At 41.8% G+C, this 23,435-nt stretch overlaps 1 protein-coding gene across 1 annotated transcript; it reads right to left on the reverse strand.

The window, feature by feature from the left end:
• Window positions 1-2,309: 2,309 nt before the first annotated feature.
• Window positions 2,310-22,345, reverse strand: LOC118087721 (uncharacterized). Its single transcript, XM_035120656.3, has 11 exons — window positions 22,161-22,345; window positions 19,878-19,944; window positions 15,379-15,411; window positions 13,734-13,814; window positions 12,333-12,415; window positions 11,962-12,088; window positions 8,354-8,553; window positions 7,417-7,692; window positions 6,205-6,426; window positions 5,276-5,413; window positions 2,310-2,635 (listed from the first exon to the last, which is right to left on the reverse strand). The coding sequence occupies exons 2-11, from the start codon at window positions 19,934-19,936 to the stop codon at window positions 2,586-2,588; spliced, it is 1,269 nt and encodes a 422-aa protein (XP_034976547.2). The 5' UTR covers window positions 19,937-19,944; window positions 22,161-22,345; the 3' UTR covers window positions 2,310-2,585.
• Window positions 22,346-23,435: the final 1,090 nt, after the last annotated feature.

Consider the following 23,435-nt stretch of genomic DNA (forward strand, 5'->3'; position numbering starts at 1 on the left):
GTTTAAGACACCTGATTTTATATACAAATCCCGTATCTTTGTTGTTACTTTTAAGTGCAAGATTACATATTATTCGTATGATGGTTGCCGGAACAGAAATGTCACCTTTTCTTCTCATGCCTACTACTTTGGCAAATTCAGGAAAAATACATTTTTTATTTCTTCCAGTTAAAGGATGCCCCCTTCTGGAGAAAAGCAAGTGGCCCAGTAAGCTCAGAAATGCAAGAGGAAGAGAACATACCTTGTTTGTGATTAATCTTCAGGATGATTACTTGTATGAAATACAGCTCTTCTGTCAAACTAAGCTGGCAGTTTGACAAAGCTGTACTAGACACAATGGGAGCTGTAAAATACAATGCCAGTGATTCTTTTAAATGGAGATTGGCTGAGCTGTAAGTTCTGTTGGAAGGGAATTTCATGAGGGGAAGTGGGGTGGGGACAAAGATCCTTCTATTGTTATCATATGTAAAATGTAATCTCAAGTCCCTTAGGGATTTGCCATTTATTAAAATGGAGGGGCAGTGTGGCGCCCTCATTCTTCATCTCTTCTAGGCATCAGCAACAGGGATTGTGCTAGTCGCCTCCATATGTATCACAAACTAGCAAGCCATTTGTCAGACTGAATGCATTTGATGTGTGTGTGTACAACAGTAGCAACAATGCAGAACATTAGTGGTGGTAGCTCCCCAGGGCAACAGATGCGTCTTTGGGGAAGCACCTCCTGCTTCACTTCCAGGTATGTGGCTACCATTGCAAGGGGACATGTGGCAGTCCTTTCAAGTGAGGAAGGGTATGTAGCCAACAATCCAGTTTAAAAGCAACCAGGTGTCAACCTTAATGCCGTGCCTGGTGCCCAACTATATGCACAGAGATCTCAACAAGGTCACTGTCTTCCCCAATAAGCCAGTTCTTCCAATACAGAAGGGAAATAAAAAGGATTCAGGACCAGGTATATGGATTTGAGGTTAGTTGGCATCCCAGTCCACGAGATACTAGGTTTATACAGAGTTGGGATGAAGAGAACATCCAAAATAAATTAGTTTCTTCAGGCCAGGGGGAAGTAGTGTTGTTGTTTTTTAGCACTTGTAAAACACCATTTTCATCCAAGGATGCTCAATCAACCACATTAAGGAATCATGCAGATGCTTTGTGAGGCTTACTTAATCTGTTCCATATCTGTCTCAAGAACCTGTCCTTCAGCAAGATACACCAGGAGGTGGTTACTCGGATCTCCCCTGTTTTTTATGCCCTTTTATTCAGCATTAAAACAACAAGAACTCTGGAGACACCACTACAAATCATCAAAAGGTACTTTGAGCATCTAAGTATTAAGCCAAGATTTTACTCTACTCTACTCCTAAATGACCCAAATTAATTTGGCATCCCAAACTATGTGCAACATCCAGGGGTTATGTTCAGGTTGGAAAGCACTTTATAGGACATTAAAACATGTATGAAATGCAGTAGGGCTGGGAATTAAGTATGAAACAGAGAAAACTAATAAAGTGTTGACACTTGCAAGTGTCCTGTGAAAATTTGCATTTTGAGTGGTAGTTACCACCAATAGTAGTGCATCGGGAAATAAAACTTTTAAGCACTGAATGCATCCTTGAATATTGCAAAAGCAGCCCTAAAGTATTTGTTTTTAACAAACACTGCCTTAAAGAAAACACTGTTCAACTGTTAAAAGAAGGTAAAGGACCCCTGACAGTTAAGTCCAGTTGTGAACGACTCTGGGGTTGCAGCGCTCATCTTGCTTTACTGGCCGAGGGAGCCGGCGTTTGTCTGCAGACAGCTTCTGGGTCATGTGGCCAGCATGACGAACCAGAGCAGCGCACGGAAACACCGTTTATCTTCCCGCTGGAGTGGTACCCATTTATCTACTTGCACTTTGACGTGCTTTCGAACTGTTATCAGTGGCCAAATATGTGATTTGTGTTTAAAGAAGGCAAAATAGTAAGTGGAATTAGAGCATATTATTTCCTGCAGTGCTAGAGAAAGCAGTAATGCATGCATATATACTGTACTATAATGAAAGTTGTGGCAGTGTTCAGTTTTGTGAGTGCATGGATAAATGTCTGTGAGACAGTTATTCCATAGCCTTTCTGAATCTTACAATGCCACATCAGACACAGTGGGAACTAATTTATCTGGATCTCCTGAAAAAGCATAATGAGTGGCCCAAAGGCTAGCAAAGTATTCATAAAGAGTGTTCAAGTCCGGCTAGGAGCCTACATGTATAGAGGAACAAGTTTATCACCAGGCAAATTATCTAAGTGGAGCTTAAGTCACAAAGAAATCAAATGACAAACTGTGGAAATAAGTCATTTATTCTGGGATAATATTGGGTGTTTTAAAAAAAAAGTTAGTACTGGGAATCTACAATACTGATAATTCCACAAACATCTATTTTCACTCTGCCACTTAAGTAAAAAAAGAAAATACCCAGGAAAGTGTACAACAGAAAACAATACACATTTAAGCTTGTCTGGTGTACTAACACACATTTGTCATGTGCTGCTGTCTTGCAAGAAGGATGATGCAAGCAGGGATTGCCATGTACTCCATTTAATCCAGGTGTCCAGTCAAGCTAGGAACTTTGGCTTGGGTACCCAATGATGCTGTGCCTTACCAACTGTGAAATGAAGAACAGTTAAGTGGTGCAACACTCTTAGCCTTTAATTTTTCTAGATCATGTTCAACATTCAAAGTGGCCTTACACATGGGAGAAAATAGCCTCTTGTCTGGACTAAAATACAATGCAATGCAAAAAACAACAACAAACCCCAACCATTCCCTTACTTCAGAACTTATCAGCGCAAACTGGAAAACTGAAACCAGAATAGGGCAGCTGCCACTTTCTGCATGCACTTGTTTTTCCTACAAGCCTCTCTTCCACTCTCCTGGAATCCTAAGGGTGCTGAAAATTCAATGTATTTTCTCATTTAAACCAGTGTACTTCTCTCATTTATATCAGCTTGGACCCAGAGATGGAAAAATCAGGACAAATGAACTGTTATAGTTCAGTCACACTTGAGAACAGCCTGGATTACGAAGGCTTGAGATCTCACAAAAGTTGCCAATGTGGACTTAAATCTGCACAATTTACTCTAAAAGTTATTTTGGGGCACTTCAAAGAATTTTGAATGGATCTCTTGTAAAATGAGGAAGCATTGGGGCAGGAGGTGCGGATATGCTCCAAGAGCAGCAATTTCCCCGTTTGACCTTTTGAACTTTAACAGACACTGCCGTGACATTTCTTGGCAGTCATGAAGGCTGCAGGCATAGACTGCACACAGCCCTGGCCCACATCCACAGGACTGTACAGCTTGGTGTTCTCATACGCTACTTGATATGAAACATGAACTGCTGTTAGTGCAGTATAAAGAATATGCATGCAAAGAGAACTGGCTCCTAGCTTAGCTCATAAATGAAGTCTGCCTCAGTTGACAATTACTAAGAGTTCAGAGCTTTGCAAAGCTTTTGGACTCAGGAGAATATCTAGAGAAGCAAGAGCCATAACAAGACTGAATAATATTCATCAAGCCAGGGAACTGTTTAAAAAGAATACCATAGTGGCCACAGCAATCCTGGTCTTTGAGGCTCTTTATTTTTATTAATCTTAGACAAGTGTCATGAACCCTGAAAGAAGTGCCAAAGTGTGAGGATTGCAAACTATTTGTTTAGCACCTCCCTCCATTGAGCTTCAGAATAAAATTTTATTCCAGCTTCCAAGTGAGCACAATTCTCTATCCTGTAAATTCAAGGATTTATAGCCCTAGCTCAAAATTCCAATCATTATGAATGGAAATGAGTGGTCATGAATGGAAAAAGAGGTCTACTTTCTCAAGCAGTACCTCTCCCCAGTCCCTGGACCATGCAATCATCATCTGAGGCCCTTATTGGTATGCCCCTACCATGGGAGGTCCAAAGGGTGGCAATATGAGAATGGGCCTTTTCAGTGGTGGCTCCCCAATTGTGGAATGCCATCCCCAAGCACCACTGTTACATATCTTAATGGCCAGACAAAAACATTTATCTGTTGTCAGACCTTTGGCTTTTAATTATCTATGGTCCTTTTATATGGATGGAATGTATTAATCTAGTTTTTAAAAACTGACTTGTCTTTTAGATTGTTTTTTAATGCTAGTTTTAATGCATTTTGCACTTATATGCTTAAAAGAACTGCAAGTGGTTTTTAGTTGTACAGTAGTACAGAAGTTTGGCTTTAAGGTTTTAAATGCACACAAAAACAGTGGAACACCCTCCTTAGTCCCCAAATGGGCTTCTCCATATATTGCTGGTCTCTGAACTCCCTTCAACCCCAATCAGTGGACAGAGATTATGGTAATTGTAGTCCAAAACATCTGGAATGCACCAGAAGGCTGTCCTAGAGCATCATGCTTTGCAGTTGCTGAATTTTGCACACTTAAATTTTGCACACATCTTCTGCAAAGGTCGCCATTAACCCAGCCAGTCTCATCAACATCTAGAAATGAGAAATCTACGTTTGAAGTCTTACTGAAGTTGTTCCAAATCTATTGGGCAAGGATGGGGAAGCTTTTTTGCTCATATAAAGGGCCAGATCTCTATCAGAATTGCCCTCTCAGTCCAAAAATAACAGGTGGGTGTTGCTGCCTACCAGTCAACTCCCTTATGCTGTTCCCAAACATGCACTACTCCTGTGTGAAGAGCAAGAAAAATATTTCCAGCACTTCACATAGCAGCATCAGGCACTTGGGAACCCCACGAGTTTCCTTCTCACCCTTCCATTGGGGTGGGATGACAATGAAGCTTTCTTTCTGTCCTTCAGCTCTGACAAAGGAGAGAAAGCAATCTCTCTTCCCCCCTGCCCCCAAGCAGAAAGGAAAGCAAAATAACAAGCTATAACATGTGTATAACATTATGCACCTTGTATAATGGATAGGACACTTTTAATGACTTGTTCACACATAATGCCAAGTTTGACTTGCGATCCTAGCTCTTGGAAAGGAAGTGCCAACCGTGATTTGCCAGTTTTAATGCAACAACATAATACGGTTTGCTCCAAGCAGAAAACAGCAAATTGAATTGAAGAGCTGGGATGGATGGAGAGAAGGGATGCTCAAGGATAAGGCTCCTTCCAGTACCAAACGTGGGTCATCTAGGAGGTATTTGAACCCTTGGTGAAGTTCACCATGCTGCCCACTACTCCATACCCCATTTCATGAATTGGGGAAATGTTTATTGGAAGTGCAAAATGACCACCTTTCATTCCTGTGCAATCAGCTCTCACCTGGTGTTGGCAGCAAGCCCGGTCTGCCACTAAGCAGTGGCCGCTTTGCAGGCAGATGTGGAGATGGAGGTAAGTGGACTGGTCTTTTAACAGACTTTATCAGAAGTGGCGGAGGGTTGCCCTTTGGGCCAGCCAGCCCTGTTTGGAAAGAGGGAAGGAGAAAGCATGGAATGGGGGGAAATAGCCAACATTTCTTTATTAACTGGTCACTCAACCAATACCCTGGAAATTATTATTTAATTTCACTATGGTTGCTATCCTGCCTTCCCACAAATATGCACCCCATGCTGCTAACATTTATCAATGATTAGTAAGTAATAATATACCAAGAAGTTGCACAACTAGCAGCTAAGATAGAAACAGCAGCCGAGTATAAAGCACCTACTATCACCTACCAGCAGAACAACTCAACAAGCAGTAGGCCTGTCTTAATAAATGTTTTCACTTATCGGTCAGTGGTCAGAAAAGACACCAACAGAGGTTCTCTAGGAAAGAAGTTCCACAGTGTAGGTGCAACCACTGAAAGGGGCCTCTCTCGTGTGCCTGCCCAACTTGCCTCTGGTGCCTGCAGATGCAGAGAACGGCCTCTGCTGATTACCTGCAATATCTGGGCATGCTCATATTGAAGGAGGTAGTTTTTCATATAGTTATCTTCCAGTAGGCCTTATCCAAAGGATTTTTTAAAAAAGAAATTGATTCCAACAGTGATTTTACACTGCATATGTAACGTGAAATGTACAATGCATATTTTAACATTCCTGATGGACCAATTAAGTTGCACTGTTAGTTACCCTGGGTTTCTCACCTCACCTCAGGTCTTATCCCAGAGTTAACCATCAACCACACCCACCCTTCTATTTCCACTTTCCTCTCCCTGCTTCACTGTAAATCTTTAATAAAACACCAATACAGTTAACAGGGTTACCAACCTGGTGTGGGGAGAAGACCTGTCAACGGTCTTTCACCCAGTAAAGCTGGCTTAGCTGAAGATACAGATGACTGGCCTAACACAGAATTCCGGCCAGGAGTTGGAAGAAGGGGTGGGGGTTTGCTTAGAGTCTGGGGGAGAGCACTAGTGCTTGGCCGGACACTTGCTGGATACACCGTGTCTTCAGCTGCAACAGCTAAAGCGTCTGTTTCTGCAACAAAGCCTGGTTTAGGAGAACCAAGAGTTAGCACGCAACACACAATGATTAGTGAACACCAGATTTATTAAAAGCAAAGACTGTAGTTTGCCTCTGATTTATGGGAATAACACGCTCTTTAACTACCTAGTTGTTTCCCTCAGGGAAATACCACAGATCTTTTAAAGACGCCTCAAGTTAGATTTACAGACATTGTAAGTTTTATTTATTTTAAGGACTGAGCTTCTGAACTCTTCAGTTTGCAGAACATAATAAAGGTGTTGGGGGGTCTGCTATTGTTTTCACGAGTATTAAGATTTCACATTTTAATTTAATAACTTGTTATAAGTGTAATGTATTTTTGCCACGTGAAATGTCATGGTTACCAGAGAGTGGCAACAAACAATGGAAGTGCTTGCTCTTTAAGACTGTTTTTCCACACTGGACTGGGGCTCTTCCATGGAATACTTCTTGCCACCCCATAATGTGGTCCTTAAGTAGCTTAATTCCTGCCATCATTAAGAACTTAGCAAGCAACAGTAAAACCCCTGCCACACGATAAAAACACGCAGCTTCCCCCCGCTAGTGTATGAATGGGACTTTTAAAAACTGCCTTCTTGCACAGCTGTAACAACATGCTTTGAAGGCCTAGCTGGAAAAAAAGGTCACTGTGTAAAGAAGAGCTGTGTGCATGTGTGTCATGTGATGTACATGTGAGAGTCTGGATTCATTTTAACCACCACCACACACCCAGGCAAGACCTACTGGAAATATACCCACTAATACCACATTATAAAACTATGTCTACAAAGCCAAAAAAGGGGCAAGGTAGTTTTAGGAAGTGTTCACATTCCAGTAAGAAGTGAGATTTTATGGCTTGGGGATGGGGTAGGATTAACCTTTACATTACATATTTTGATTATATATTTTTAATATAAGGTTTAACCAAGAGCCAGTTTTAAAATAGTGGGATTTATAGGGTCATTCTTGGGGAACAGGTGGGAAAGTAATGAATACCTTCAAGCTTAATTCTCCTGGTCTTCAGAAAGTCACTTATTGAGTTCAATTCTTCCATAAACAAATGTTTTCCCTCACTTAACAGAAAGAGGAGATGTCTAATGCCTAGAGGCACATGGTAACTGTCATAGAGATTCCGCTCTAGGTAGTCATTCGCCAGATCAGCTGCTTTGTGTGAAATCTCTGTGCGTTCCTGTTGTTCGCGCTCAGGACAAATTTTCTCAAACGCCTTAGCTATCAGAGCCAATGCATCCTCCATGGGCATATTACGGTGTACTATAGAGAAGAGAGATACCTTGCTTTTTAAAAGGTTACATCAAGACAAAACCAAACACAAAACTGCTGTGTTCCTGCACCATTATTCTGAAGTTCAAAGTCAATGTCTGTTTCAATACGAGAAAATTTATATTTTTAACTGAATGTTATATGTTCATGATTCAACACAAACATGCTCAGTTCTATTAAGTGTAATGTGTACATTTAACTATTGAGATCTCATTTGTGTGTTCGTTTAAAGTAAGTTAATTTCATGCTTGGAACAATTTTACAAAAACTTTTCTAAATAGAGGAACAGTTCTAAGAAATTAGGGTTGAAGATGGTTTGTTTGCCTTTTAAAAGATCCAGGGGAAATACCCAGTCCAATGGTTTACTTTATTGTTTCAGACAGAAGGCGAAATCTGATAAGTGTAAAAAAACACCCTCCAGTAAGAAGAAATAAATTTTGCTCACTGTAGAAAGGGTTTACAACTGTATGAATATTTAATAAATGTAAAAAGTGTTCTTCAGCACATTCAGCAGTTTTGTGAAGCGGTATTAATTTTCAGTTAGAAGCATTATTCCAACTTGTGACATGTTTTAATATTGTATGTGTGTTGAGGAGGAGATCTAGATAGCATATTATGAATGGGGACCGTTTCTGAATGAATCTAAACTTACTTTTGATAGACTGATGAAGCATGATTACGGTGCAAGAGGAAAGTGTTACGTTAGATGGTTCAACAAGAACACAGAATGGGGAACCATCATTTTTAACTTCTTGTAGGGCACGTGTAAGACCTGATTCAGATGTAAGGTATATCATTTCCACAACAAGGCCATGATCCTGCAACCGATGGCCTATGGCTGTTGAATATTCCCTTGAAGGAAAAAAAGAAGAAGCAGGTTATTTTACAAATAATTCCTCCCCAAATATTAGTGCCAGTGTTCTAGTCGCTGCCATTATGTGTGCACGGAGAAGACTCAAGAGTACCAGACTTGTTATGTCAATTGTATTCCTTTGGGATTCAGTCAACCCACTTGAACTGGCAAGAGAGAGCAGATCTGGTTTGGATGATAGTCTTAAACAATAACTTAAGAAGTTGTTTATGCAAATGGAAGCTTCAGTGTGAACAAGGCCTATCCCAACTGGAGGGTATATACAGAGGTTAGGGTTGGAAGCTATAATTGAATGTTAAGAGTGTCAGACAACATATTATGATTTTCAATACTTTTTAACTATATGCTCTATAATGACATACACTTGTTGGTGACGCAATATTCTTCTTCTTTTCATTTAGTTTTCCCTTGTGGGAAACATAGATTTCTTTATCATACCAAACTGAATAGAAAAGTCTTTGGTTGCCTGAGGAATCCATGCAAGCAAGGCACCGTAGAGTCCTGGACTGGGATACATGGGTTCAATTTTCCAAGTACTGTTAAGTTGCAAAACCGCTTGGCGTCAAGGAACATTTGGACAAAATACACTTACGTGTGGACTCATGAACACCTGTAAAATAGGAATTTGTGGGGTTTGGAAACAGGTGTGTATGGGAATTTGTTTATCACTGTGTGATTAATTGCACCATAATTGATAATGAGTATGTGAATACATGTCAACTTTCTTTTCTATTATTTTAAATGTATTTTTGAAACCAAATTGGAAGGACAGCAAGAATTAAATATCAGAGTAATTAGGAAAATTATCACCTGGTTATGGCATTACATGTATTCTTTGACTTTTACTGGCACTTTAGAAACAAAAAAACACCTTTAGTGTCATGAAATAATGGCAATGCAACTAGGTTCCCAATCTGGGTCATTCCACGCTAAATATGGACAGGAAATCAGTTTCAAAGGCTTTGATTTTACAACCAAGATAAAATCATGTGGGCAAAACACCCAAGTTTATCCAGTTAGATGGCATTGAGTGCCAGCCAAGGTAATATAATGTGAATAACTATGGGTACCTTGGCCTTTGTAATATATGTTGGTTCACACACCTGGAGCTTCAGCAATATAAAATATAGGTACTATGCACAGAACACGCACTCTGTATCTGTGATGTTAAAACTCTGTGTCCGTGAAGTGTAAAATGAATTGCTAATGTTGAAATTAATAGAAAGTACAATATCAGAGAGCTTTAAAGACATGCATTAACCTCAGCTACCTAAGAAAGTATGAACAGTTGCTAACTAACATTTTATTACATCTGGGCAAACATTTTAGTGAGTGTTACTTTGCAATGACTCTTCTGGATTTAAAATGGCAGGTGGTCATTCAACCAGAAAGGAAGGTGCTTGTATTCTGAAGACTGTAGGAAGAGGTCTAACGAGAGACCCAAATTATTGATATCTCAATATATCCCGCTCTATGGACTCCCGAGATTTGCTAGTGATATTAGCATCCCAATGGATGAAAGGCAGAAATGTATTCAACATTTCCATGTGCTACTGGATGGGAAATTAGAAGAGGTCATGGAAATAGATTATTAAAGCAAAGCAAAAAATCTAATACAACTACCCTATATTTTTCTTATTAGTATAATATCCAAGGGAAAGTTAATAATATTTAAGGCATGCTTAAACATCACCACACAAATTCAATATACTTTCAGTGAATAAGGTGTTCAAATCATGCTGGTAACTAATTCAGTGAAAGCCTACAGCTAACTGTGGCACTTTAAAAGAGATGGCTATTATTTTTTTGACTCAAAATATGCTTGACCATTATGAGGAGAATCAGAAAATAGTTTTCAGTGGGGTGGTTTCAGAGCAAATTAAGAAGCTCTAGTTAATATTATAACAGACTGAAGAGTCAGGTTGGAATGACAAAGTGAGAAAGACTTGGCTGAAATATCATGGAAATTTCATTGCTTAGAAGCAGAAGCATCATATTTGTCTTGAACTGATAGACACCCTTTATATTAGAAAATATTCCAGGCAGGGACAACACCAAAATGTTAAAAACGACGAAAGGTATTAACAAGTAGTTGAGTACAAGACTATAAATATGTATTTTGTTTTAAGAAGAATATAAAAGAAGTAAAAGCTATTTTAAGAAGCAACATAGAATGTTAAATATTAGGTGCTGATATGCTTATTGAAATTCCTAGCATTCCAAGTCGGCTTACGTAAATACTCAGTACTCAATAACAGCACAATCTAATTGATTAAACAATCTTACAGGCTGCCAGACTACCAACTTTATGAACACCCACAGTCCTGTAAACCTAGAGTATGCTTTGTGAACAATATTCATTCAGCTTAGTTTGTCATTCAAATGTTAATCTTAAAAAGTGTTGAACTATTGAGAAAGTGTGTTGCTGTTTTTTAAAGTCTAATTACCAGCACTGCATTATAGGAACATCAAATTTATGTTTGGGCAATCAAGGAACAAGTGGGTTTATAAATGGAAACTTTAAGATTGCAGAATAATCTCTTAATGTAAACACTTATGGTAATTAATATACAAAAAAGAAAAACTTATATTGGTTCATATTGTACATTTAAGATTCAGATATGAGTATGGGGTGAGCTATACATGGAGAATCGGTTTCAAAATTATTAATTTCATAAAATTTATAGATTGTTTGACTGTAAAAAACAAACAAAAAACCCTCAAAGCGGTTTACAAAAAAGATACAAGAAAATCAAGGAAAAATACATATATGCAACCTGCTAGTTGATGGATAAAATCTGTAGTTACCGTGATACAAATTAACAACCCCACAACACTGTTTAAAGCGACCTTCCTGCTAAGTATAAACTAATAATCAAAAGTAACAGCTTCAAGAAGCACACAAGTTAAGCCCCAAACTGCACTGGATCATGGCAGGCCCACATCTTTAAATGCAGGTCTGCCACACTATGCAAATCTGTGTGGGTTTTTTTTTGGGGGGGGGTTGTTTAAAGGGCACAGAGAGTATGGGTGGTAGAAGCTGACCCCCATTACTTTTATCCCCACTGCCCATGCAACTAAGTGCTTTTGATACCAGCACAGCTAAGAAGAAAAGAACCTGTAGGAAAGTTTTGGCATGTCCCTTTATTATATCTCCTTACATGCAAATAAGGCAGGTCCAACTTTAAAGACACACCCCTGCTGCTATCCCATGTAGTACAGGCTTTAGGCTTGCATCACAGTTGGTACCATTTCAGGTAAATTTTTGGTATGGAAGCAGAGAAATCCTAAAAAGATTAGCTGTATTTGCTCAAGACCAAATTACACATTAAGATGTTAGTTCACAGCTCAGCTTGAATCCTTAAGTACATCTTTAAAAACAAACTTACGCTTGATCCTTGCTGATGGAAACAATGACACAGTCTGAAGGTCGGTCTTTGTCGTACTCCTTCTTTAACTGCTGGTAAAACTGCAAGTATAGCTTGTCCCGAAGAACGTCCTTTGTGTAGTCATCATCTAAAGAGATACCCAGACATGCTGAAGTCGAGTTGCTTAAAGCACTGCACCCTCTCCTTTCTAAGACAATTGCAATTTCAGGGTAGGCAAGTCAACACATTTTAATAGCTCCCAAGTAAACAGTCAGAATTTAGGAATACATAACAGGCATCTTGGCCTGCAGGACTGAGAAACAGAAGCCAACAATATTTGACATGCCTATCACTGATCATCGATGCAAGCCGCCAGCGAAACTCTCTCTTACCTTTTTGAGAATATTGGTATCTCTCATAATTATCTTCATTCCCTGTTGATGGATGATACTGCTGCCCAAAGAGTTCTTCAAAACTAAGCATACAAGACACGAAAGTGAATAAAGCAGAGTTAAAATAAAACTTCCTGCTATTGAAGAGGACTCTCTCTCTCTACCTTCTCATATTATGAGTAATTTCGTTGTTCCTGCAAGGGGACAATGACAATAAAGACGATCTTATCTTCTATTGGGGCGTGTGATTAATGCATAATCATTCCTGATGAAGCACGCTGCTGGTCACTTAGTGCAATGCTGATATCAGTGATACAGCTAATTGGGACACCAGAAAACAAGGGCATAGTGGGGTGTCCTGGTAATATTGTTGAGGGAGGCATCTGATTGAACATTTGAATCAATGTTTAATAATATGAGGGTATAAAATAAAGAATAAATAAATCACATGGCATTATATATATTTAATGTGTGCATGTTATGTGTACCTGTGGCTCTTGGGTTGCTGCCCCCCCCCATTTGATTCAATTTGTTTAGGAGATTAACTGCTGGTTTTTACTTCAAATTGAATTGTAAATCACCTTCTAAACTTTCTAAGCTGAGAGTATATAGTAAATATCTAGGTGCAATTTAAGAGCACAGGAAAGTTAGCTTTTAGCAGGCAAGACTCGGGTACTTATTTGTCGACATCGTCTACTCTGATTGGCAGCAACTTTCCAACATCTCAAGACAGCAGTTTTACACACCAACTGCTATCCTTCCTTTTCTAACTGGAGATGTCAGGAAATGCACCTGTGACCTTGTGTGCATGCCGAGCATGTGCTCTACCACGGAGCTGTGGTCCTCCCAAATTTAGGGTACTCTCATGGCATGAGAAACTGTCTTGTCAGTATGGTGCTGGGCATGCTATGCAAAGGCCACAGCTTCGCATGGAATCAGCGCCTGCCTAAAGCCACCATCAACTGTAAGAGCCATATGGGCTGGCTTTAGCAGTTATGCCCAAAGAGAGCTTGAGATCAGCCATTTCTAGCTGTTGGGAATAAATATATTATGGAAATTCAGCCGTCTTTAAAAGCTAAAAATCAAAGTGTATGTATGAACTTCACATGATGTTATACCCTTAAAATGAATTCATAAAGAGCCAAATAAAAAGAAACCATACTTAAATCCTACGTTCTAATACACTGAACTGTCAAAACACTGTTACGTGCCGAATTGGTCTGTATCTGTTTCAAAACAGTATATAGCCCAGTTTTCCTGAAATGTATCAATATATTTGATGAAAAGAAAACATTTTAGGACATGAGCTTATTTGTTAACATTGGGTTTCACATCTTCTTTGAGCCTTGGGGATGGGGTCAGGTTATTATTCAAATAGGTACTGAGAAAAACCCCTCTAACCTGTTAGCATCTTCATAGTCCTTTGAATAACCCTCTGGAGACGAGTAAGAGCTCTTTTGAAAGGTTTTGTAAGGATTTATGCTGCAAGGCACAAAAATTGCAACATATTTAAGATGCTGGATTGCCATTGTTTGCACCTCTTCTGGAAAGCTCAGTTCTTCTTTTACAATACAGTACAAGATTGCAAGGTTCATCTACATGCAGTTATTTACCAGAAATCCCACTAGCTGGTTGATTCCTCAGCCAGCTTTGCCTGCTGGCCACTTATGGATACTCATGGAAATACAACCACACTCTGAAAAGAGAAACTGTGATAGGCTAAGGGGGAATCAGCTGAGCTGCTCCACGGTGCTGACTCTTTGCCCAACTGGTATTGGCTTCCTATGCTTATTTTTCTACCCAAAAAGGTGACTGCCAGAGAAATTGTGTACTCTTTCCCCTCAAACCATCTTCTTCACAAGGAAGGATACCTAACTATGTTCTCACACCAGTCCCAGATAATGACATGTGTTAAGTAGACTACAGAGAAATCAGTCCTTAGCAAGTGCTGCCAATAGCAAATCACCCAGGCAATTGATGAGGAATATTGCAATCAATGGAAGATCCAGCAATTCCTCCACTTGACATTCTGATTTCAGCGTTTGATGGTACACCCTTCAGGCAAAGGAATAAGATTCTTAAATATTATAAATAAAAGTATTTTGCAGTAAGACAGGTAGGTGTTCATTGTAGTACATGAAGCAACTCACGTACAGCATTCAATACAATTTTAAAGGCAACTAAAAGGCTTCACTGGATTAACAGCGCCAAACAAAGCCAAATGTAAATTACTATTTAATGTAAATGTAAATAAAAAAATAAATCAGTGCTATTATTAAAAGGATTCAACTTGCCAGGAAAACATTTACTTCATCCTGCAATTCCCAGATATGACAGTGTTTGGTATATACCGACCTCAACCAAAACATTGCTCAAATTAGGCGTTCTCTTGATCCTAAATGTTGACTACCATTGTGTTAGATGGTGCATGGCCATCACTTTTAAAAGATTGGGAAAGAACTATGTCAAACGACTCTTAACATGCAGACACATGTCTTTGAACGGATGTATATAGACTTTGCTTGCATTTATATCCAAGCGCAAAGTTAGCAAATCTGAGTGCAGTCATACCTCGAAAGTCGAATGTTTTGCCTACCAAACGCCACAAATCCAGAAGTGAGTGTTCAAGTTTGCGAACATTCTTTGGAACCTGAACGTCCGTAGCGGCTTCCAATTGACTGAAGGAGCTTCCTTCAGCCAATCGGAAGCCACGCCTTGGAACGTTTTGGAAGTCAAATGGACTTCCGGAACGGATTCTGTTCGACTTCTGAGGTACGACTATATGTGCATTCCAGAAAGGAATAGGGTGCTCCTTCAATATAAAGAGGGTTTGCAAGAGAACCACAAAGTTAAACAACTGGCCTAGGATAACAAATGCAAGAAGGGTGAATCAGAGAAGAAGCTAATTCAAAAGAACAACAGCAGCACAAGCAACGTCTCAATTTTTATAATTAAATGTAAAAAGACAACCTAACCATCAAACTATTTGAAGGTGTGTTTTTTTTAATAAGTATTTTAAATTATTAAAATATTGAGGATTACTTACTCTAGAAGTCGTGGAATCCATCCAGGTCTATGCCTAGACCCAAAGTGGAAAAAAGTAGGTTAACTTATGCAGAAGATATGCTGCAAGCATCTGTCATTAATTACATCACTGTAGAAATAAAAGGTGCAAATTGTCTTATAAATCCTAAATGCTTTAAGACAGAATGATAAACTGAAAGGATAAAGTATTAAATTATGTATTTTCAAAAAAGCACAATATTAAAATCAAATTTTAAAAACTTAAAATCACAAAAATAAGGTGCATGACTCACAATACACATAGAAGTGAACAGAAATTCACCTAGCAGTATATATCATAAGTGTAAAATGTAAGAAAAAAGAAAAAAGTCCCTCAAATAATTATCAATGAAATATTTTGATGCTCTTGGAGGATGGGGGGGATTAACTATACGAGATAAGTCTATGAAAAGTCTGAGGGTATCCTACAAAAAGTTATAACCCAAGACATACTAAATTCTGATCTCTTAACTGAAAAAATTCTTAAGAGCCTTTTTTTTTTTTACAATGGGACAATCTATTAAAAGAAAAAGGTGTAAACATGATGCATCAGAAACCCAGTTAGAAGCAAGGCATGTTAAGAAATGCTTATTCTGGTTCTGAACAGGAAGAATAACGTTCAACAATCTGATTTCTTGGGAAAGAGGTTGTCTGAATCTAGAGAGGGATAGCTATAGAGCAACTCAAAGATAATAGACTTTCAGCAGTGTAAAGAAGAAACTGTTTAACATCATAAAGCATTAAGAGAAGAAAAATAATAAGTTAGAGATATGATGATTTAAGGAAGCTGCAGCATGCTACTCATGTCAATGAATTATCACTTGATTCCCTTGAACCACTACAATGTAGTATTTTTTAAGTCTAGAAGCCATATCACGGGGAAAGACACGAATAGTGCAACCACCCTTTCCTGCCCCCTTCCAGATGAACTCAGCAATCCAGCTATGCTACACATATTTGCTTAAGCTGCTGGGTTTGAAGTCTGCACAGGTTGGGTAGAGAAGCCCATCCAAAAGAAAAAAGGACAACAGATGTATAGTCTGGAAAGTTATCTCAAGTATCAGAGGCAGCATAAGGATGACAGCTGCTTAGTCTTGCCTCATTTGCTGTTAACTATAGCTAAAGGACAGATAAAAACAAACTCAGTTCTGATGAAGAAACTAGCTTAACTTTGAACTTAAGAAGCAGCGTTCTGAACCCTTTAAGCAGAGTTTCCATCTAAATACACAAACATAGAAAGCCCAAGAGGCCAAGAAACTCAGTGTTCATTATACTGCCCAACACTGTAATGGTACAAAATATAGCACACAACTCCAATCTCTTACTTCAAGTAAAGTTACTCTTCAAGTAATCCTTGTTGGTACAGAAGTGTCCCACTGTGCAAGACATCTATTTGGCACTAGCTGTACCCGGCCACATGTTGCTGTGGCTCAGTCAGGGCCCCCGTTTCCCAGGACAGGTATATGATGTAACGACACCCCTCTCTCCGTTTCCCCCGGCCTGTGACGTCATCTTCCCCCCACATTAGGTCGCCCTTCACCCCAACCCCTCTCTCGGTGAGCGGGTGCTGCTGGAGGCTCAGTCTAACCTGGAGGTGGTCAGGGGTCCCGACGTGGGAGTTCTGTGGGGGATGGGGAGGTACTGGGGCAAGTTGGCATGGCGCGAAGTTCTGGAGGGCGGATCTGACATGTCGTGTCTTACCTGGATACTCCTCCGTGGAGTGGAAGCGGCGTTGGCGGCGGCGGGTGGTGGGAGGTGAGGAGCGGCGAGGCCCGGCCTGTCTCCCGGGCTGCCTGCTGGCCTCCCTCTCCACCCGGTGGCAGAGGTGAGGATAGGCGAAGTCCAGCCTGCCTCTCGCGGCGTTGGCGGCGGCGGCGTTGGCTGCGGGTGGTGGGAGGTGAGGAGCAGCAAGGCCCGGCCTGTCTCCTGACCTGTCTGCTGGCCTCCGTCTCCGCCTGGCGGCGGAGGTGAGGAGAGGCGAGGCCTGGCCTGCCTTCCTGGCTGCCTGCCGGCCTCCCTCCCTGCCCGATGGCGGAGGTGAGGAGAGGCAAGGCCTGGCCTGCCTCCTGGGCTGCCTGCCGGTTTCCCTCTCCGCCCAGAGGCGGAGGTGAGGATAGCCAAGGGCCGGCTTGGCCTGGCTCTCGCGGCGTCAGCGTAGGAGGTGAGGAGCGGCAAGGCTCGGCCTGCCTGCCGGCCTCACTCTCCGCCCAGCGGCGGAGGTGAGGAGAAGCGAGGCCCGGCCTGCCTCTCGCGGTGGCGTCGGCAGCTGCGGGGCCCGGCCTGCCTCTTGCAGCGTCCTGCCGGCCTCCCTCTCTGCCCGGCAGCGGAGGTGAGGAGGGGCGAGGTCCGGCTTGCCTCTTGCAGTGTCGTCGGCGTCGGCTGCAGGTGGTGGGAGGTAAAGAGCGGTGAGGCCCGGCCTGCCTCCCGGGCTACCTGCCGCCCTCCCTCTCCCCCCGGCGGCTATGGATCTGGAGAGGCCTCGATGGCGAGGTAGGAGGAGGGGGCGGGAGTGTGGAAATGTTGGAAACATCCAACAGATGGCGCTATTGCTACACAAAAGGATATGGCGTCTGTTTCTTTGACGTCCAATGGAGGGCGCTATTTTTACATAAAATCATGTTTTTACTGGTGACAGGTGTGACATCTATATAATCTAAGTTTATGCAAACACTCGCGCATTGGAATGGAACGTTGTGTCAAAGCAATCGGTCAAGCGGTTTTGGAGAAAAGTGGTTGAACACAAACATGGACATTTTACATTTTTATATACAGTGGTACCTCGGTTTACGACGACGATCTGTTCCGGGGAGCCAGTCGCTCCCTGAGTTTGTTGCTCGCTGAAGGCACGCTTCTGCGTGAAGCGCCGATAGAGCGCTTCTGCGCATCCACACGCGTGGAACCCGGATGTAAATACTTCCGGGTTCGCGGCAGTCGCTCTCCAAGTTTGTCGTAAATGGAGGCGGTCACAAACTGAGGTTCCACTGTGTTATATATATAGATGCGCTAGTTGGTGTACTGAAGCAACTAGAAAACAAGGTGGGATAAACCCCCCAGGACAAGCAGTGTTGCCAAGGAATATGTGATAATAACAGCTATTTGCTGGTACAGAGCAGCAACAGGGAGCTGCTTTTTCATGTAAGAAATGTATTTGAGGAAACTACTTGAGGTTCCATCTTAAAATGTCAAGGTTATCTCATCAGCGCACCAGTTGCTAGCAACGAGCTGAGAAAACCATTCTTAGCTTCTAAAACAGAAGGGAGATTGGTAATATTATTCAGTAAACCCAGTACAGCAAATGCTTTTTCTTCTGACCAATAATTTATTTCAACTGCCTCAAATGTTTCTTACTAAGGAAAGAGTCTCGTTTTTAAAATTCCACTTGCTTTCCTCATCTCACTCAATTCTAAAAGAGAGAGAAGTTGCAAAAGGCCAAGCACTGTTTGGTGGTTGTTAAATCCTCACTGTGTGGTTACCAGTAATCATGGCAACTGATCATGCCATGAGATAAAGGCTGTTGTTATTATTTTATTATTTAATGTACTTAAATAATATTACAGTGCCCCCCATCACCCTGCATTTTCCATATTGCCACATGGCAACATCCTCTTCACTGCGTGTACAATCACTACTGTACAGGACTTTACTAAATGAAATGAGAACAAGATTGTAGAGGGGCACATGCTCTGCATGCAGAAGGTTCAATCTCGAGCATTTCCAGGAAGGCCTGGCAAAGAGTTCTGTCTGAAACCCTGGAAAGCTGTGGCCAGTCAGCACAGTGGTAGATAGCACTGAGCTGGAGTACCAAATGTCTGACTTGAACTAAGGCAAGTACCTGACACTAACGAGGTGGAGGGGGGTGATAGGATGTGACCATAATATATTTATGGGGTAGAATTCCACATGGACTGTGACAAATTACATCCTGATCTGGAGGTTTTCCTGACACCCCCAGAACCACTTTTTGGGCGGGTACAGACAGGAGAGGGGTAGAAAGCCCTGTTGCGCAAGTGGAAGCCCTTTAAGTGACTCTTGCCTGTAGTTTCTAAAGGTTTTATAATTGCACTCACATTTATGCGCAGAATTCTGAATGACATCAATGGGATTATCTCTTGTATTATTAAATGTCAACTTCAAAGTATTTAGCAGAGCACTTAGAAACATATACAGAACAGAGTTGCTTTTAAAAGGAAATGATCATTAAATTGGGGGTAAAGCAGGGGCAGGGATGTTCTGCCCCTCCAGATGTTGCTAGACCAGCACTCATCATCCCTGAATATTAGTCCTGCAGGCTGGGGCTAATGGGAGTTGGCATCCAATAACATCTGGAGTGCCACTGATTTCCCACCCTTGGACTAAATAATTAAGAGCATTTTACTAACTCTGAAGTAGAAGTAGTAGTAAAACCATTTTCTGGGATTATTAAATTCCAACCAATCATTTTTAACTGTAGAAAAACAAAGAGATAATGCAATTTTATTTTACCTCTTTTCTGGAACAGGTGTTTGTGCTTGATCTGTAGTTACTTTGACCCACGAAGACATTTCAGTTTCTATATGAGGGGGAAAACTATTATTTTCATCAGGGTGAATTATTTCCAAAATAAAAATATTTCACAGACCTTCTATTTACATGACAACCATTACACCAATAAAGACAGTTAACCAAATTTCCTTCAGACTATCACTTCATTCCTGAAATGAAACAAAGACCAAATGCTCAAGACATTTTCTTACTCCAAATTAACTTGATCATTAACTATATACACCCCTTCACTTACAAAAGAGTGAAGGAACTGCAAAAAATATTACCAGGATACTGGGTCAAGTAGATTTGCTTTCTAACGGCATTTATTTTGAGGGAGTCTCCAGGTTCACATTCAAAGTCTATTGATATTTAGCGTTAGAAATGTGTCTTTTCCCAAGTCAGGTTAACTGATTTATTAATTTAGAAATTCCCCCATGGTATGTGACCTGCTTGAAACTATATTTTTATGTGTTTATGTACCACGATAGTCTAGCATACATGGGAGATTCTTTGGGGGTGGGCAGATCCCACCTAAATGAGGAGTCAGGTAGTGGACTGAACTTTCTGTTCTTTTCCACTCCAAAAAAAATTTCTCCTCCAATAAGGAATGATGCCTTATGTTTTTCCATCACAAGAGCGCAGAAAAAAGCACTCTTACCCTCTCTGGGGAACTTCAGTCCATAAAATGCTGCATATAATTACAGGCTACCAATTCAAACACGATTACATACATTGTGCAAAAAAACACACAAAGCAGCGCAAATATAGATTAAGATAGCGGGGAGGGATTTGGAGATTATTTGATTAAGCAGAAGAAGAGGACGTGTAATACAAATTCTGCCAAATATATAGACTGCCTCTCTCTCTGCCAATGGGTGGCAAGAGCCCATGGCTCATACCTGAGGCAAGTTCTATTGTATTTTCAATGTCCTTTATTGTTCTCTTGATAGCCTTAGCTTGGCCATGTTGGTTTGCATAAGCAAGTCCAGGAATTTGCTGTCTGGCACAGCTCTGCAGTTTGTTTTAATCCATATCCCAATTAATCAGAATCCTAGCATTTATTCCTAGGGTTTAGGGGGATTCCCATCCCATCTATAAAAATACAGTGGAACCTCTACTCACGACCACAGTCTGTTCTGGAGGCAAGTCCTTAAGGTGAAATGGGTCACTGGTAGAAGCGCATTTGTGCGCAGGCAGCTTCGGTGGCAGCCCACTTCTGCACATGTGCAGACAACGACGGCAGCTGCTGCTGCGTGTGCACAAATCGCGGCAAACCCGGTGTTTACTTCCAGGTTTGCCACGGTCGGAACTTGGAACGGGCCTAAGTAGAGCGGGACATAAGTAGAGGTTCTACTGTACCTAGAAAAGGCAGCTTAGAATAAAAGTAGCAATGGATGGGTGGGTGGGAGGGAGAGCAGGAGTGGAGAGAGAGCTTCCCACTCTAGAGCCACAAGGGTCTTTTTGCCTAATTTTTTTTTTAGCCAAAAGATTTCAGTATGGGTGTGGAGGAGAGGAATAGGAAATGGTTCACGTTGAGTTTCTTCAAAGGCTCATAGTTGGGAAAGATTTGCAAGAGTCTCATTCTGTTTTGCATTTTTTATTGTAGAGCATCTTAACAGTTTTGCTGTGGATTGTGTGTTTGTGTGCCTCCCCAATACCAAATGTTATTGAGAGCCATCATGGTGTAGTGGTTACAGTACTGGACCTGGGAGACCAAGATTTGAATCCCCACTGGGTGACCTCAGCCAGTCACTCCGTTTCAGCCTAACCTACTTCATGGGGGTAAAAAGGGAAGGAGGAGACGACCTAGGTACACCATTTTGAGCTCCTTAGAGGAAAGCTTGGATATAAAGACTAAAACAAATAATGAGCCGATGCACCACTGTAGTTAAGCATGAGAAACTAGGAACAAGGAGACCCAGCTTCAAATCCCTACTCAAACACATCCCCCCCCAAAAGCAAAAGCTCTCTGGGTGAGCTTGAGCCTATCACACTCAACTACCTCGCAGGACTGTCGTGAGAATAACATGGTAGCGAGGAAGGGAGGAGGAGGACCATGTTATGCCACCCTGAGTTCCTGGCATAAAGGACGGATGAAGAAAAACACAATGGTGATTATAAATAACCCAGAGATCCGGAGAGTAATGCGGAACAAATATGCAATCCACTTCCCCACCTCGAATCGCCGTCTTGCTACCCACTCCCAGTCGAGCCCTCCCCCCCCCCCGCGTCCCAACTCACACGTTCAAGGCTTCACGAATCTTCTTCTTCCGCCGCCGCCGCCGCCGCCGCCGCCGCCCGCAACGGCCTCAACCTTTTCTCTCCCTTCCCGCAGATGAAACACAGTCAGGAGGAAACTGGGAGGGTGCGCGGCCGGAGCAGTAACAACAGCGGTGGCAACAACAGCGGCAGCGGCGGCGTGAATCAAAGACAAACACGCTACCGCCCATCCCCGGCTCCTCCTCTTCCGCGGGGCGGAGCATCCTTCGCGCGCCTGCCAGCCCGAGGCCCGAAAGCGAAGGGAGGCCTTTACACGCGCACAGCGCCCCTGGCGCCGCGGCTGAGCTAGGCCCCGGTCTGCTTGGTTTCCATGGCAACGGCACGGCAGTCTGCGGCGACACCCGCCACCCCTCTCTTCCCGGCCTGGAAACGCTTCCCTATGCACGCTTAGCTGGCTTGTTGATTCGAAATGTTTCTCAGCCGCCTTTCTTCCAGTAGTAGGGCTTCCAAAGGACAGGAACGCCAGTTAGTCAAGAGTCCGAATACAGTACAATATCACAGGATCTGAACCTGCCTCTGCTTCCCAGTCCTAGTCCAAAACAGTGTTAAGAAAAATAAAAAAAATTCCTTCAGTAGCACCTTAAAGACCAACTAAGTTTTTATTTTGGTATGAGCTTTCGTGTGCATGCACACTTCTTCAGATACTCGCATGCACACGAAAGCTCATACCAAAATAAAAACTTAGTTGGTCTTTAAGGTGCTACTGAAGGAATTTTTTTTATTTTACTTCGATCCAGACCAACACGGCTACCTACCTGTAACCAGTGTTAAGAAACTTATACTGTACTACTGTATATGAAAGCTAGGAGCTAAATGGCACCTTAAATCTAGGTTGTGGGCACAACAATGGAATGTCTAGGCGTGCTTTTTTATAACAAGAATACAAAGCTGAAAATGAATGAACTTCAGCTAAAATATTATGTTAATTGTTCACATAGTCCCTAGTCTTTCCCCTGCCCACCCCCCTAATATTCTTAGGAGGGTCTCTTCTCCAGTCTTCAAAGAGCAGCTGGAAGTGGGGAGGCAGAAAAAGGCCCCCCTTTCCTCCCACTGCAGTTTTAATCTGAAATCTTAGGCGCAGTACTGCGCCCAGAGCTCAGAAGCTGCTTGCGTTTATGAAATTCCCTGTCGCAAAATGCAAAATGCGCCTAGAACAATGGGAGTTTTGAACACTGGTCCAAAACTATAAGCATCTACAGGAGGGCTGCATGGCTCCGATCCTGTTCTTGCTTCATC

The sequence above is a fragment of the Zootoca vivipara genome, chromosome 6 (assembly GCF_965207765.1).
Source record: "Zootoca vivipara chromosome 6, rZooViv2.hap1.1, whole genome shotgun sequence".
Lineage (NCBI taxonomy): Eukaryota > Metazoa > Chordata > Lepidosauria > Squamata > Lacertidae > Zootoca > Zootoca vivipara.